Source organism: Prinia subflava, chromosome 7, assembly GCF_021018805.1.
Source record: "Prinia subflava isolate CZ2003 ecotype Zambia chromosome 7, Cam_Psub_1.2, whole genome shotgun sequence".
Lineage (NCBI taxonomy): Eukaryota > Metazoa > Chordata > Aves > Passeriformes > Cisticolidae > Prinia > Prinia subflava.
In genome coordinates, this window is record NC_086253.1 from 27016339 (window position 1) to 27030544 (window position 14206).

The window sequence follows — 14206 nt, forward strand, 5'->3', positions numbered from 1 at the left end:
CCTGCAAGGACATGCTTTGCTCTCAAGTGGAAAGAAGAACACTGAGTAAGCTCAGAAAACATATCTTCAAAACCCTAGCTGCATTGGTTCCTACTTAAAACCTCATACGTTTGAGCATCAGCATCTCTGCCTTATTCAAAGAGAATACTGCAGTCTGGATGCACTAAACACCAGCTCTGACCGGGCTCACAGGGGCAGCTGGGGGACAGTTTGGTGCCCACAGCCTTATCTGGGCGGGCTGGCTGCTCTGTGCTGTGACCCTGCATTGGGTCCAGCCGTGCTGCACTCTGGCAGCTCTTGCAGACCCCACACCATGCAAGTTCCAGGTGCTGCCAAAGCAGAACAAACATGCCTGGGTCTAAAGCTTCACAGAAAGTCCGTGTGCTCTCAGCAGCCAGGGAGACCACAGCTGCTGTCTGCTGCCAAACTGCCAGCTGGATCAGGGCATGGGCACTTTAATAAATGAGCAACAGCCTAATAATGACCATAATTTTCAAGTAGCTATGGGGAACCTTTCAGGCCAGCTGTCATGGGTTAGCACTGGCTAGATGTTAGTGCACTCATGAATATATGTTTTTTTTCTAACAACTCTTGTGGGATGTGATTAGGAACAGAGCAGAGCAGGCTTAAATCTTGAAAACAAAAAAAAAAAAACTCACTAAAACTTTATTAATTACATAAGAACAGGGACAGAAATACACTTAAACACACACAGAGACAGAAATAAAAATTTCTTAGAACATTTCTTCTCTCAGTTTTTTACTTTTTTACTCATCACTTTTCACAGACTAACTTCTGGGTTTTAAATCAAACAATCACTACTCAAAAAAACTAATCTTTAATTTAGCAAGGGAGAGAGGAGTCTCTCTCGCACTACAAACTGTTCTTTAGAAAACAGGGGTTCACTCCTTATGTGTTTTCATGTCACTTATAGCACTGCCCGGAGAAGTCTGCTAAGGTGACACTCTCTTTTTTCTTAGGTTTAGCGCTCTCACTGCTGTCTCATAGGCTAAAACTACATACAGGGCTTTTTAAGGATGCTGCATGCTAAGCTCTCTTCCTTTTTACCTAGGGGCTGGGGTTTTAGGAGCAGGTCTGCCCTGAGGGCAGAGGGCACTACTTCACTCTCCCCCTTTTTTCTCTGCTTGCTCTACTCTTCTAAGTGCTAGTCACTGTAGTAAAAGCAAGGGCCAGCTGCATCTACTCAAAAAATGCAGTTTATGTTCAAAAGAGACTCAAGTTCAGTCTATGGCTGACATTATGCAAGAAAAGTCTAGCTCTAAGGCTACTCTTCTCATTCTTCTATTGAGTTCTTTCTAATCATGCTTTATCATTTTGGTCTCAGGCTGCTTCTTTCTCTCTGAAAACTACTAGTTATGAGAATCAATGTCTAAGAAAAGTTTCTTTCTGCTAAGCAAGGGTTAACAGTTTCTCCTCAGCAGGGTGCAGGCTGAGGCACTCCTAGGTTCGGCAAACCCTTACATGGCTGGGTAACTTTTCTCGGAGTTTGGGGGGGGGAGGAGGGGGGTGAGCACACACAGAAGGCACTTTTACAGTTTTTTACCCCTCTATTTTGGACGGGGCAGCTCAGTTCTAGTCTTGTCTTCTCTCTTTTCTCTCCTGGGGCCTCTGGCTTACCTGAGCCGACCACGTGTTTCTCTTCTCTCACCTAGCCTCGTGGCCGGGCAGGGGAAGGCCTCACACGTCTTCCTGCTGAAAACTAGGATCTGAAAAAGAGGCTGAGCCCCTCAGACTCTTGCTTTTAACTCTTTGTGTCTTCAGAGGCGTGTCTAAACTTCTGAGTGACTAACTCAGGTGCTAGCAGAAAAGCTGATCACTGATTGGACTGCCTACATCTCCCTGGAGGAATTTACCTCCCCCCCCAACCACGACAGTCTCTACCCCTCGCTTCTGAGGACACACTGTCTTAAAGTAACAACTAACATTACATCTATAAATTTACATCATTACTTAATTCATGCTTTGCTCTTGTTCCTCTTTGATCTTATCTCACAGTTTTCATTCTATTATTCTTTTCGATTCGATTTCCCGGTCAGGGAACCATGAATGTCATGGGTTAGCACTGGCTAGATGTTAGTGCACTCATGAATATATGTTTTTTTTCTAACAACTCTTGTGGGATGTGATTAGGAACAGAGCAGAGCAGGCTTAAATCTTGAAAACAAAAAAAAAAAAACTCACTAAAACTTTATTAATTACATAAGAACAGGGACAGAAATACACTTAAACACACACAGAGACAGAAATAAAAACTTCTTAGAACATTTCTTCTCTCAGTTTTTTACTTTTCTACTCATCACTTTTCACAGACTAACTTCTGGGTTTTAAATCAAACAATCACTACTCAAAAAAACTAATCTTTAATTTAGCAAGGGAAAGAGGAGTCTCTCTCGCACTACAAACTGTTCTTTAGAAAACAGGGGTTCACTCCTTATGTGTTTTCATGTCACTTATAGCACTGCCCGGAGAAGTCTGCTAAGGTGACACTCTCTTTTTTCTTAGGTTTAGCGCTCTCACTGCTGTCTCATAGGCTAAAACTACATACAGGGCTTTTTAAGGATGCTGCATGCTAAGCTCTCCTCCTTTTTACCTAGGGGCTGGGGTTTTAGGAGGAGGTCTGCCCTGAGGGCAGAGGGCACTACTTCACTCTCCCCCTTTTTTCTCTGCTTGCTCTACTCTTCTAAGTGCTAGTCACTGTAGTAAAAGCAAGGGCCAGCTGCATCTACTCAAAAAATGCAGTTTATGTTCAAAAGAGACTCAAGTTCAGTCTATGGCTGACATTATGCAAGAAAAGTCTAGCTCTAAGGCTACTCTTCTCATTCTTCTATTGAGTTCTTTCTAATCATGCTTTATCATTTCGGTCTCAGGCTGCTTCTTTCTCTCTGAAAACTACTAGTTATGAGAATCAATGTCTAAGAAAAGTTTCTTTCTGCTAAGCAAGGGTTAACAGTTTCTCCTCGGCAGGGTGCAGGCTGAGGCACTCCTAGGTTCGGCAAACCCTTACACGGCTGGGTAACTTTTCTCGGAGTTTGGGGGGGGGAGGAGGGGGGTGAGCACACACAGAAGGCACTTTTACAGTTTTTTACCCCTCTATCTTGGACGGGGCAGCTCAGTTCTAGTCTTGTCTTCTCTCTTTTCTCTCCTGGGGCCTCTGGCTTACCTGAGCCGACCACGTGTTTCTCTTCTCTCACCTAGCCTCGTGGCCGGGCAGGGGAAGGCCTCACACGTCTTTCTGCTGAAAACTAGGATCTGAAAAAGAGGCTGAGCCCCTCAGACTCTTGCTTTTAACTCTTTGTGTCTTCAGAGGCGTGTCTAAACTTCTGAGTGACTAACTCAGGTGCCAGCAGAAAAGCTGATCACTGATTGGACTGCCTACATCTCCCTGGAGGAATTTACCTCCCCCCCCAACCACGACACCAGCATGTGAAAGCTTTGTGTCTGAAGACTACACTACAGATGGAGAAGCTTTAGAAAAAATTTTCTTTTTATTGGAGTGCATTGTCCTCTGATGGGTCACCCTGGTGGTCAGATCTGTGGCCATGGCCACGCACATCAGCACCTGCCCCACCACTGCCCATTGCCTTCTCTTCCCCTCCCCATGCCAGGCAGAGGCAGGACAGAACCAGTGGATAAATAATGAGTAAAACACAGCTTTTGTGTTTCCATTGCCAAGTAAGACATACTTTTTCTGGTGACAGAGCCCAGAGATAACACCCTTAGACATGAAACACTAGCTGCCCACCCATTCCGCTGTCCCATGGATGGCAGAGAAACCACACAAGCGCCCTCACCTTGCCGGGGTTGTTCCTCTCGGCGGGACAAGGCTGGGAGCTGCCGGCGCTGTAACTCCAGCCCGTCTCCTGCAGGAGGTCGGGGGTCTGCTGCCTGGTCTGCCGTGACACCACGAAGTGAACCTGCTTCTCGCTGGCCTGCGGGAGGAGCACAGTGTGAATCCCCAGTGCAACAAACCCCTGCACCTCAGCCCCACAGTGCCTATGAAATGCAGGAACCACCTAAACACCAGTTGGATTTCCCATTAATGAGGTTGCTATGACAGAGCAGTAGCATCAGTTCAGGTCAATGAAGTTCATAAAAGTTTACTGCCAGCTATTTCATATTTCTCTTGAAAATTTGGTGCTAACTCTAAAAAAATCCTTTCTACCTGCCCCCAATTTGGCTGGAAGCAGTGATCCATCACAGTGAGTGCTCATCAGCTCTTACCTATACTTGTGTATATCCCTGCAAAACAGCAATTTGCCTGCCATGGTAGAGCGACAGACAGACAGACAACCAGGCTGTTGCTGCCCAATGGATAGGAAAGTTGAAAAGACAATTAACCCTCAAACCCTGTGCTTACCCCTTACATGTGCTTACCCCTTGCCCAGTGAAAGTGGGGAATTAACAATGTAATTAAGTCCATCTGCATGCAATGAGCATGACAAATGTAAGGAAGCTTAAAGAAAGGGAGAAAAGAGATTTTATTTTGAGAAATAAAATCCTACTGCAGCAGAGCATAGAGAAAGAGCATAAGCAAGTGTTATGAACGAAAGGAAAAAAAAAAAAAACCAAAAAAACAAAACAACAAAACAACCACCCCACAACTGACCCTCCCCTGGCTAGAGTAACACCCCCCACACCCCAGACAATCTGAGCAGGGAGAGCTGCCCTGAAGGAAAGTTGCCTGGCAACTTTTCCCTACCTAATTGAAATGTGAAAAGAAGCTGCCCACACCTAGATAGCCCTATTGTCCTTTGTAACTACCTCATTTAGCAAGAGTAACTTCGGCTATGACCAGGACAAATGCATATGCATTTGGATATGCAGATAGGGCAGGGCCGCCCCCGTGGATCCTGGGAGGTTTTTTTGGGGGATACTGCACCCCGGGACAGGAAGCTGGATTCGTCAGAAGAGAATTGGATAGTGCCCTGGCTGAGCGGGGAGTGGGTGCACCTCCTGGCCTGGTTTGAAGATTGGCCATGACCTGTGAGGAGCCTGAATGGAATGGGAACCGGCCAGCTGAGCTGACTGATGTAGAGAATGGGAAACTCTTGAAACTTTTCCCTGAGGGCAAAGAGCTGACTGCCAATGCTCTGCCTTCTGATGGTTGACCAGAGAGAACTGCCAGCTGTTTCTATGGGAACAAAGACTCAGCATCCACTGGGACAGCACCTGCTCCTTCAGATGGCTGCAGTAGTGTGGAAAACTCCGATTGGACTTTGCAATCCTGCTGATGATTTTAATAATGAGCTGATCACTTTAATAAAGAGCTGAATATTAATAAAGGCATATGCCCTGTTCTTTTCAATTGGGGACTCGTCCGGGATAGCCATGCCCACAAAGGACCACCCCCGAAGAAGACGATCATCTGCTTCGAGGGATCCTTGGGAATCGCTGGCTACCCCCGGACCTTGGCATCAGCGTGGGACCAAGCAGCACAGAAGAACGCAGGATCGGCCCTGGGATCATCGTGAGACCAAGCAAAGCAGAAGAACGCCAGATGGGTGAGATAAATCCGTGGCGGAAATGGGAGGCGAGTGAATGAGTGCTTGAGTGAGATGGGGGCCGGCAGCTCGGACCCCCAGAGCGAAAGTGGACCCCCTAGTATCGCGTTTCCGGTCTCCCGAGAGGGTGCCGGCCGAGAACGGGCGGGAAGCGAATGGCATAGAAGAGTGACTGAGGCGCCTCCTTGGGGGAGGGCCCCATCGAGCGCGCAAAGGCTCAAAGGCTCTTGAGGTGTGAGGTAAGATCCTCGGCAGGGCAGGTGAGAGGCCCCTGGCAGGGCTGCCCCAGAAGGCAGATGAGAGGAGATCCCCAACAGGGAAGGTAATGTCCCTGGCAGGGCTGCCCCAGAAGGCAGATGAGAGATCCCCAACAGGGAAGGTAATGTCCCTGGCAGGGCTGCCCCAGAAGGCAGGTGAGAGGAGACCCCAGCAGGGCAGGTGAGAGGTCTCTGGCAGGGCTGCTCCAGAAGGCAAGTAAAAGAAGATCCCTGGCACAGCAGGATGCCCCATCAGGCAGGCGAGGGATGATCCCCGGCAGAGCAGGTGCAAGGTAATGTCCCTGGCATAACAAGACAAGATGCTCCAGTAGGCAGGCGAGAGAAGATCCCCAGCAGGGCAAGTGAGAGGCCCCTGGCAGGGTTACTCCAGAAGGCAGATGAGAGAAGATCCTCAGCAGGGCAGGTGAGAGGTCCCTGGCAGGGCTGCTCCAGAAGGGAATTGAAAGAGGATCCCTGGCACGGCAAGATGCCCCATCAGGCAGACGAGGAAAGATCCCCGGCAGACCAGGTGCAAGGTAATGTCCCCGGCATGGCAAAACAAGATGCCCCAGTAGGCAGGTGAGAAAAAGTCCCTGGCAGGGCAGGTAGAAAGTCTCGGGCAGGGCAGGATGCCCTGACAGGCAGGCAAGGAAGATCCCTAATAGGGCAAGTGGGAAGTCCCTGGCAGGATAGGGCATGATGTCCCAGGAGGCAGGTGGGCTGTCCCCAAGAGAGTTTAAGCATATCCGGGCAAGCAAGTAAGATATCATTAGCAAGCAGGAAAGCAGGCATAAAGGTGAGGAAACAGACAAGAAAGCAGACAGGCAAGCAAGAAGGAAAGCAAGATTTATGAGCAAAAAAAGGCAAACAAAAAGAGCAGCCAGATAAACAAAAAGGGAGGCGAAGGGGACTCGGCCGGAGTTCGGGTGTGAGGCTCGGCAGGACGTTCGACCTCACCCCGGCAGGGAGTTCGAGTCTCCTAAGCCTAGGGGGCAAGGGGGGCTTGGCCGGAGTTCAGGTGTGAGGCTCGGCAGGACGTTCGACCTCAGCCTGGCAGGGAGTTCAAGCCTCCTAAGCCTTGTAGGAAAGGGAGGCGAAGGGGACTCGGCCAGAGTTCGGGTGTGAGGCTCGGCAGGACGTTCGACCTCACCCCGGCAGGGAGTTCGAGTCTCCTAAGCCTAGGGGGCAAGGGGGGCTTGGCCGGAGTTCAGGTGTGAGGCTCGGCAGGACGTTCGACCTCAGCCTGGCAGGGAGTTCAAGCCTCCTAAGCCTTGTAGGAAAGGGAGGCGAAGGGGACTCGGCCAGAGTTCGGGTGTGAGGCTCGGCAGGACGTTCGACCTCACCCCGGCAGGGAGTTCGAGTCTCCTAAGCCTAGGGGGCAAGGGGGGCTTGGCCAGAGTTCAGGTGTGAGGCTCGGCAGGACGTTCGACCTCAACCTGGCAGGGAGATCAAGCCTCCTAAGCCTTGTGAAGTTAGAGAGTTCAAACAAGACTCAGCAGGGGTCCAAGCCTAGAAAGCCTAGAAAGAAGTTCAGACTTAAGTCGAAAAGTTAAGAGAGATACCCTTAGCAGAAAACAATGGGTGTGATTCATAGTTGTGTCATAGCCAAGAGAGAATTTTAAAAAGAGACAGACGAAAAAGTGTAAAAAGTGGGTTGCCAAGAAATTATATTCTGACCCTTTAAAGTTCAGCAAAGAGATTCAGAATGTTTAGTTGTGAGAGATCAGACAACCTTTAGTTATCTTAAAGTTTAGATTGCCAATCAGAATATTCCAGTTTAGATTGAAGCATTGTTAAAGTACTTCGTTTTTCCTTTTATTTTAAGGCCTAAAAACTGAGATGATGTTATAGTAAACAAGCAGACCCTTCCAAAAGGACAGTAAAGAAGATTCTCCCTAACATCCCCCTAGAACAATTGTCAGACCAATAATATCCTTAAAAGACCACAAAGAGTCCAGATAAAGTTAAGATGACATATTATAGTAAAAGAATATAGCTGAGATTAAAATTACAAAGAGAGTAGTCATAGTGTAAGACCTGAATTCAGTAAATGTGTAACCACTCTAAACCAACATCTCTAAGCCCAAGAAGACCCTGATGTAAAACCACTATCTTATGCAGCCTGCTGGCTAGAAAACTATAAGTAATGAAAATGTGAAAATATGCAAACTCTCCCTCCTACCCCAGCTGTACCTCCAGTCTCTTCCTTAACCTCTCCAACAGTTCCCCTTCACCAATTGTGATACCCTCACTTCCCCACTTGGGAGTGGGAACCACCCCTGCCCAGTGTTTCTCTTGGCCTGTCTCCACTACTGCTCCCTCTACCTGATGTTTTAGAGGAAGAGACAGATTACAACACCCAATCCAAAGCACCAAGAACAGAGGAGGTCTTTCCCCTTAGAAAAGTTCCTATAGATTAATTAAAAAGATTAAAATTTATAAATGCACCTTTGACAGCCCCTGAAGCCCAAGACTCTAAGAAAGAGAGAGGGTTTAGTAGAAGACCCCATTGGAATGTCTAACCAGCTAGACCAGCTTCTGAGGCCAAATAGTTATTTCTAGAGAGAGTTAAACTCTATTCTAATAGTTCTGTTCACTCCAGAAGAAGCCCGGATAGTCCAGATAGCAAAAATAAAAAAAATAGACTGTGACACCCAAGAGACCATAAGATGCCCTTAATAGACACCAGCTAAAATTCAGACCAAGAAAAAAAAAAAAAAAAAAAAAAAAAAAAAAAAAAAAAAAAAAAAAAAAAGCAAAGCATGAGAGACTATAGATCCCTGATAGTGAGAATCAAAGTCTACGGTCTACCTCTCAAAACTACTAGACCCAGTAGTTAAGAGATAACCAACTTGCCTGCAAACAGTTGCAGTAACAGCTACCCTAATAAAAGAAGTCTAAAAGGTTGATCCTGCAAAAGAAAAATTGCTAAGCCAGAAGACTTAACACTAGTTGACTGACTCTAAAATAATGAACACAAGTGACTTAGAATTAATCACCCTATGCAGTTTCTCGCTAGAGAACCCCTAGCCAATCTAGAACATGATTCAAAGTAAGAAGAAAATTAGTAATTGCAGACAAAGAGAAAGCAGAAGTGCTTTATGCTTTGTTTTGCTGCTGTCTTTAGTGAGAAGACAGCTTGTCTTCAAGACAGTGGTCATACTAAGTCAGTAGATATTTTTAAAGAACAGAATAGTCCTCCTGTTATCAAAAACAAAGTAGTCAGAGAAGTAGTAATTTGCTTGAATGCCCACTCACATGAAATCCATCCCAAAGAGATAAGAGAGCTAACTGATAAGTTTGCAAAGCCACTCTATCATCTACCAACAGTCTCAACTCACTAGTGAAGTTCTAGATGACTGAGAGCTAGCCAATGTAATTCCCATTCATAAAGAGTAGAGAAGAGCCTAGTAATTATATGCCAGTTAGCCTGACCAAAGTACCGAGTAAGATGATAAAGCAGTTTATACTGAGAGCTATTGTGCAGCACTGATGAGATAAACAGAGTATCAGACCCAGCCAGCATGAGCTTAAGAGAAGTAAGTAGTGTTCGACCCCACTAGCCTCCTTCTCTGACCAGGTGACCTGCCTGGTAGATACATGAAAAGTTGTTTATGTTGTCTATTCAGACTTCAGCAAAGTCTTTGACACTGTTTCCCACAGCTTATACAAGAACACTCTTTGCTAAGTTAAGAACTGGCTAGATACCCAAGCCCAGAGGGTAGTAACGAATAGTGCTGCATCCAGCAGGCAACCAGCCACCAGTGGTGTCCCTCAAAAGTCTGTGCTGAAGCCAGTTCTATTTATTATATTTATTAATAACACAGATGAAAGTATTGAGTCCTTCATTAGTAAATTTACAGATGACACTAAGCTGAGAGCACGTGTCCATCTGTTAGAGAGTAAGAAGACTCTGTAGAGAAACCTAAAATGATTAGATAGATAAGCAAAATCCAAGAAGATAACGTTTAATAAGTCCAAATCCCAGGTGTTGCATTTTAGCCACAATAACCCCCTGCAACCTTACAAGTTAAAGGTAGTGTAGCTAGACAGTACCCAAGCAGAAAAAGACCTGAAAGTGCTAGGTGATAACCAACTAAATATGAGCCAGCAGTATGCCCTGATGGCCAAAGCTAACAATATTGTAGGCTGTATTGAGAATAATGTGGCCAGCAGAAGCAGAAAGGTCATCCTTTCCTTACACATAGCATTGGTGAGGCCACTTAGCATTGGTGAGGCCACTCCTTGAGTACTGTGCCCAGTTCTGAGCCCCTCAGTTTAAAAAAGACATTAAGATGCTTGAGCGTGTCAAAAGAAAGCAACAAAGCTAGTGAGAAGCTTAGAACACTAGCCCTATAAATACTAGCTGGAAGAGCTGAAGTTGTTTAGCCTAGAGAAAAAGAGATTCAGAAGTAACATTATCACTACAACTCCCTGAAAGGTAGTTATAGTAAAGTGAGAGTGAGTCTTGTTCTTCAAGCAGCAACTGATAGAACAAGAAGACACAGTCTTCAGCGGTGCCAAAAAAAAAAAAAAAAAAAAAAAAAAAAAAATTCTGCCTTGAGAAGTAGTAAAGTCACCATTCCTAGATGTGTGTAAGAAGAGAGTAGAGGTAGCACTTAGTGACATCTTGTAATTAGAGTTAGACTTAATCCTAGAAGTCTCTTCCAGCCTAGTGATTCTGTAATTCTGTAACTAAAAAGAGGAAAATTATGAAAGTCTCTTCCAGGTGCTGCTCACCACACATACCGCAGTGCGAACTCCAGAGAGAAGTCAGACCCACGTTACCGGAGTCACAGGACCAGTACCGCCCCTGATGCCGAACCAGACCCAACAGGACCACCTGCCACCTCTTCTACGTAGATAACAATTGAGAGACCAAGAGACCTATCCCTAGTTAAATTGTTATCCAGTGTGTCTTAATTCCTGATAAAAAAACCAAGTTTAAAGGCACCCCTCCCACATCTGCTCAGTCTCCCGCTGGGCAATTCCCCTAGAGAACTCCTAAATTTCTTTGAGCAGTGTCTACTGAGAGGATACACAGTAGGAAGCTGCAAGTTGATGCGGGCTACAGCCCGATCAAAGAAATAGAGGAGGGATTTGTTATGAACGAAAGGAAAAAAAAAAAAAACCAAAAAAACAAAACAACAAAACAACCACCCCACAACTGACCCTCCCCTGGCTAGAGTAACACCCCCCACACCCCAGACAATCTGAGCAGGGAGAGCTGCCCTGAAGGAAAGTTGCCTGGCAACTTTTCCCTACCTAATTGAAATGTGAAAAGAAGCTGCCCACACCTAGATAGCCCTATTGTCCTTTGTAACTACCTCATTTAGCAAGAGTAACTTCGGCTATGACCAGGACAAATGCATATGCATTTGGATATGCAGATAGGGCAGGGCCGCCCCCGTGGATCCTGGGAGGTTTTTTTGGGGGATACTGCACCCCGGGACAGGAAGCTGGATTCGTCAGAAGAGAATTGGATAGTGCCCTGGCTGAGCGGGGAGTGGGTGCACCTCCTGGCCTGGTTTGAAGATTGGCCATGACCTGTGAGGAGCCTGAATGGAATGGGAACCGGCCAGCTGAGCTGACTGATGTAGAGAATGGGAAACTCTTGAAACTTTTCCCTGAGGGCAGAGAGCTGACTGCCAGTGCTCTGCCTTCTGATGGTTGACCAGAGAGAACTGCCAGCTGTTTCTATGGGAACAAAGACTCAGCATCCACTGGGACAGCACCTGCTCCTTCAGATGGCTGCAGTAGTGTGGAAAACTCCGATTGGACTTTGCAATCCTGCTGATGATTTTAATAATGAGCTGATCACTTTAATAAAGAGCTGAATATTAATAAAGGCATATGCCCTGTTCTTTTCACAAGCACACAGGGCAGTGGAGTTTAGGATGGGAAAGTAGCTCAAACTCTTACTCTAGGAAGAGCAGCTTCAAAAGCAAATAACCCAAGCTTAAAGAACTTCAAGGCCTTTTTTCACAATGCAGTCAGAATACTTGTGTGCCTGAGAGATGCTGCAATGTTTCTACTGAGATAACGTTTGCTTGTCATTTTTAAGGGGCTCTGTGTGTGTGCCTGACAGTGTTAATTCTGCGTACAGGTGGAGGGGGTTTTTTTTCTGTCTTACTGAATCAGCACTGTTTCCCTAGAAGCAAATGGCTTCATTTGCCCCTCAGTGAGGCTCATATGAATTTGTTCGAGACAACAGTGATACAAAGATAAAGCTGAGAGGGAGCAGGGTTTACCTGGATATATGCCTGCCACAAACCAATATACTGAACTGAAATGAAGAACAGTGTAGAAATAACCTCGGTGCTATAGAAGCATACTCAGAAGAAGTAAAAATTAATCCTCTAATCTCATCTCTAGGCTAAAGACCTTGCTGCTGTGCCAGGAAGGAGGGGCTCTTGATGACCAGTTAGCAGAGGGACTCCTGCCTGTTTGCTCTCAGGTTATACTGAGGAACTGCTCAGTGTCTAGCGTGAAGCCCCACACAAACACATCGAGGCCTGATGGCCCTGGGGCTGCAGTTGCAATGCTTGTTGGCACTGCAGCCCCGGGGGCAGCAGAAGCCCTGGCTTGCTTGCTGGCACGGTGACGTGCCCTGCTTGCTGGGGAGAAGCTCCAAGGAAATCTGGCACTGAAAAAGCAGCTGAAAACCAAACCCAGATCCAGTTGCGCTATTGAAATCAAATCTCCCACAGACAATTAACACAAGCCAGAGGAAGCTTCTGGAAATTATGGTTTTATAGTTTGGTTTGTCCTTTCCGGAGCTGAATTCAATAGCTGTAACTGAGAGTTAAAAAAAGATTTGGAAAAATGTCATTTTAGTTAAGAAAAAGAAACCTACCTCTCCAACTTCAAGCTTGAAATATACATGTTCAAGCCATGGTATTTTGTGAAGTAAAAAATGTGCACATCTTTGTTACTCTCCCAATTTCTTGGGGGAATGTTATTTCTTTAACTAGAAACTCAAATCTTCACAGGTTCATAATATATCATTTGGTGCATACACACATATTTCAAAATAACTTTCTAGGCATTTTTAACAGATCCGGTTTTATGGAATATTAATTCATGGACTCTAGACTCAGCTGGTACCCAAAAGCAGAATTTTGTACATTGAGAGAAAGGAAATCACGCTGCTCCCTAGTTTGTAGCATGACTCAGGTGGAACTGAACAATACGAGATTAAACCTCCCAAGGGCATGTGGCCCTATGAAAATACAGTTTTCTCTAAAATGAGAGGTTTCAACTTAATGCAACTTCTTTTTGAAATTCATCTGCTGCCACATGGTAAGCCTCAAAGCTGGTTATTTAGAGAAAGGTTGTAAAACTTGATTAATTCTCACAGAACAGCTAGCAAAAGTTCAACAAGAATCTCTGTTGCAATGGCACATTTGTCTACAGGCCAGTCAAGCTGAGTAGTTTCTCAGAAGTCAGAGTGGTTTAGAAAGTTATCCAAACAACAAGAACAGCTTTTGTATTTACATACACATGAAAACACATTAATGTTTCTACTCATCACATTATTTATTGCTGATTCATTCTGATCTCTCCCTCCCTCTTGCCAGTGGCTTTCCCCACAATTTTCTCTGTATTTTATGCTAAAGTGAAAATTAAAGAAAGGAGGTTAGCTTTGATACTGAGTGCAAATAAGAACTGAAACAATCTACTAGAATTAAAATCTGTTACAGCCAAGGCAAATCAAGCAGGAAGGCAGAGACACAGCAGCAGCTGCTGAGCATCTAGTAGGGAATTGCATCTCACAAAGAGGCAACAGGGTTGCTCTTGGTAGAAGCTGCCCCATCTCTCACAGGGATGATGGAGCATGGGCGTGCTCCACATCCCATCCTGCTTGTCAGAGGCAGTTGTTGGTCAGAAGAGCTGCTCTTCTCTTCCTAGCAGCTGCTCCCAACTATGGTGAGGGAAGGAGGTGAGGAGGAGGGTGAACATCTGGGGTCAGTAAAGTCTGACTCAGCCCATGTAGCTTGGCTTGATGTGCTCACATGAGCACCCCATATCTGTTACCTTGCTCCTTTTCTTGTCAGTCTCATGGAAAACAGATGTGGAATGTCTCATTATTTAGATTAAAAGTGCCACTTCTGACGCAAGGCCATGGCTTAAGATGATGTGACAAACAGGAGGCGGCAAATTCCTAAGTGCTATGATATGTGCGCGTTCCTAATTAGCACTTACATGTTTTCTTCATTTCAGTTCTTGTGACAGAGCTTAGAGCTTATAAACAGCCAGACATCTAATCTACTGATTAGCAACTGCTTCACATATGCTAGTGTATAGTTTCTACAGACCTCAAGAATCAGATTTGTCTCAATTATTCATTATTTAAAAGTCAAAAATAATCAGATTACACAGAAATCTGACAGTCTTCCAGCTGTGCTTGGTTTAACAAGCCACTGC

General features: G+C 45.6%; 1 protein-coding gene across 4 annotated transcripts in view; it reads right to left on the reverse strand.

The window, feature by feature from the left end:
- Nucleotides 1–14206, reverse strand: part of LNX1 (ligand of numb-protein X 1) — a 243102-nt gene that overhangs the window by 23329 nt on the left and 205567 nt on the right. For all 4 annotated transcript variants that reach the window (XM_063401934.1, XM_063401936.1, XM_063401935.1 and 1 more), the window contains one exon: nt 3813–3950. In XM_063401934.1, coding sequence (XP_063258004.1) covers nt 3813–3950 — 138 coding nt within the window. The remainder of the gene's footprint in view (nt 1–3812; nt 3951–14206) is intronic.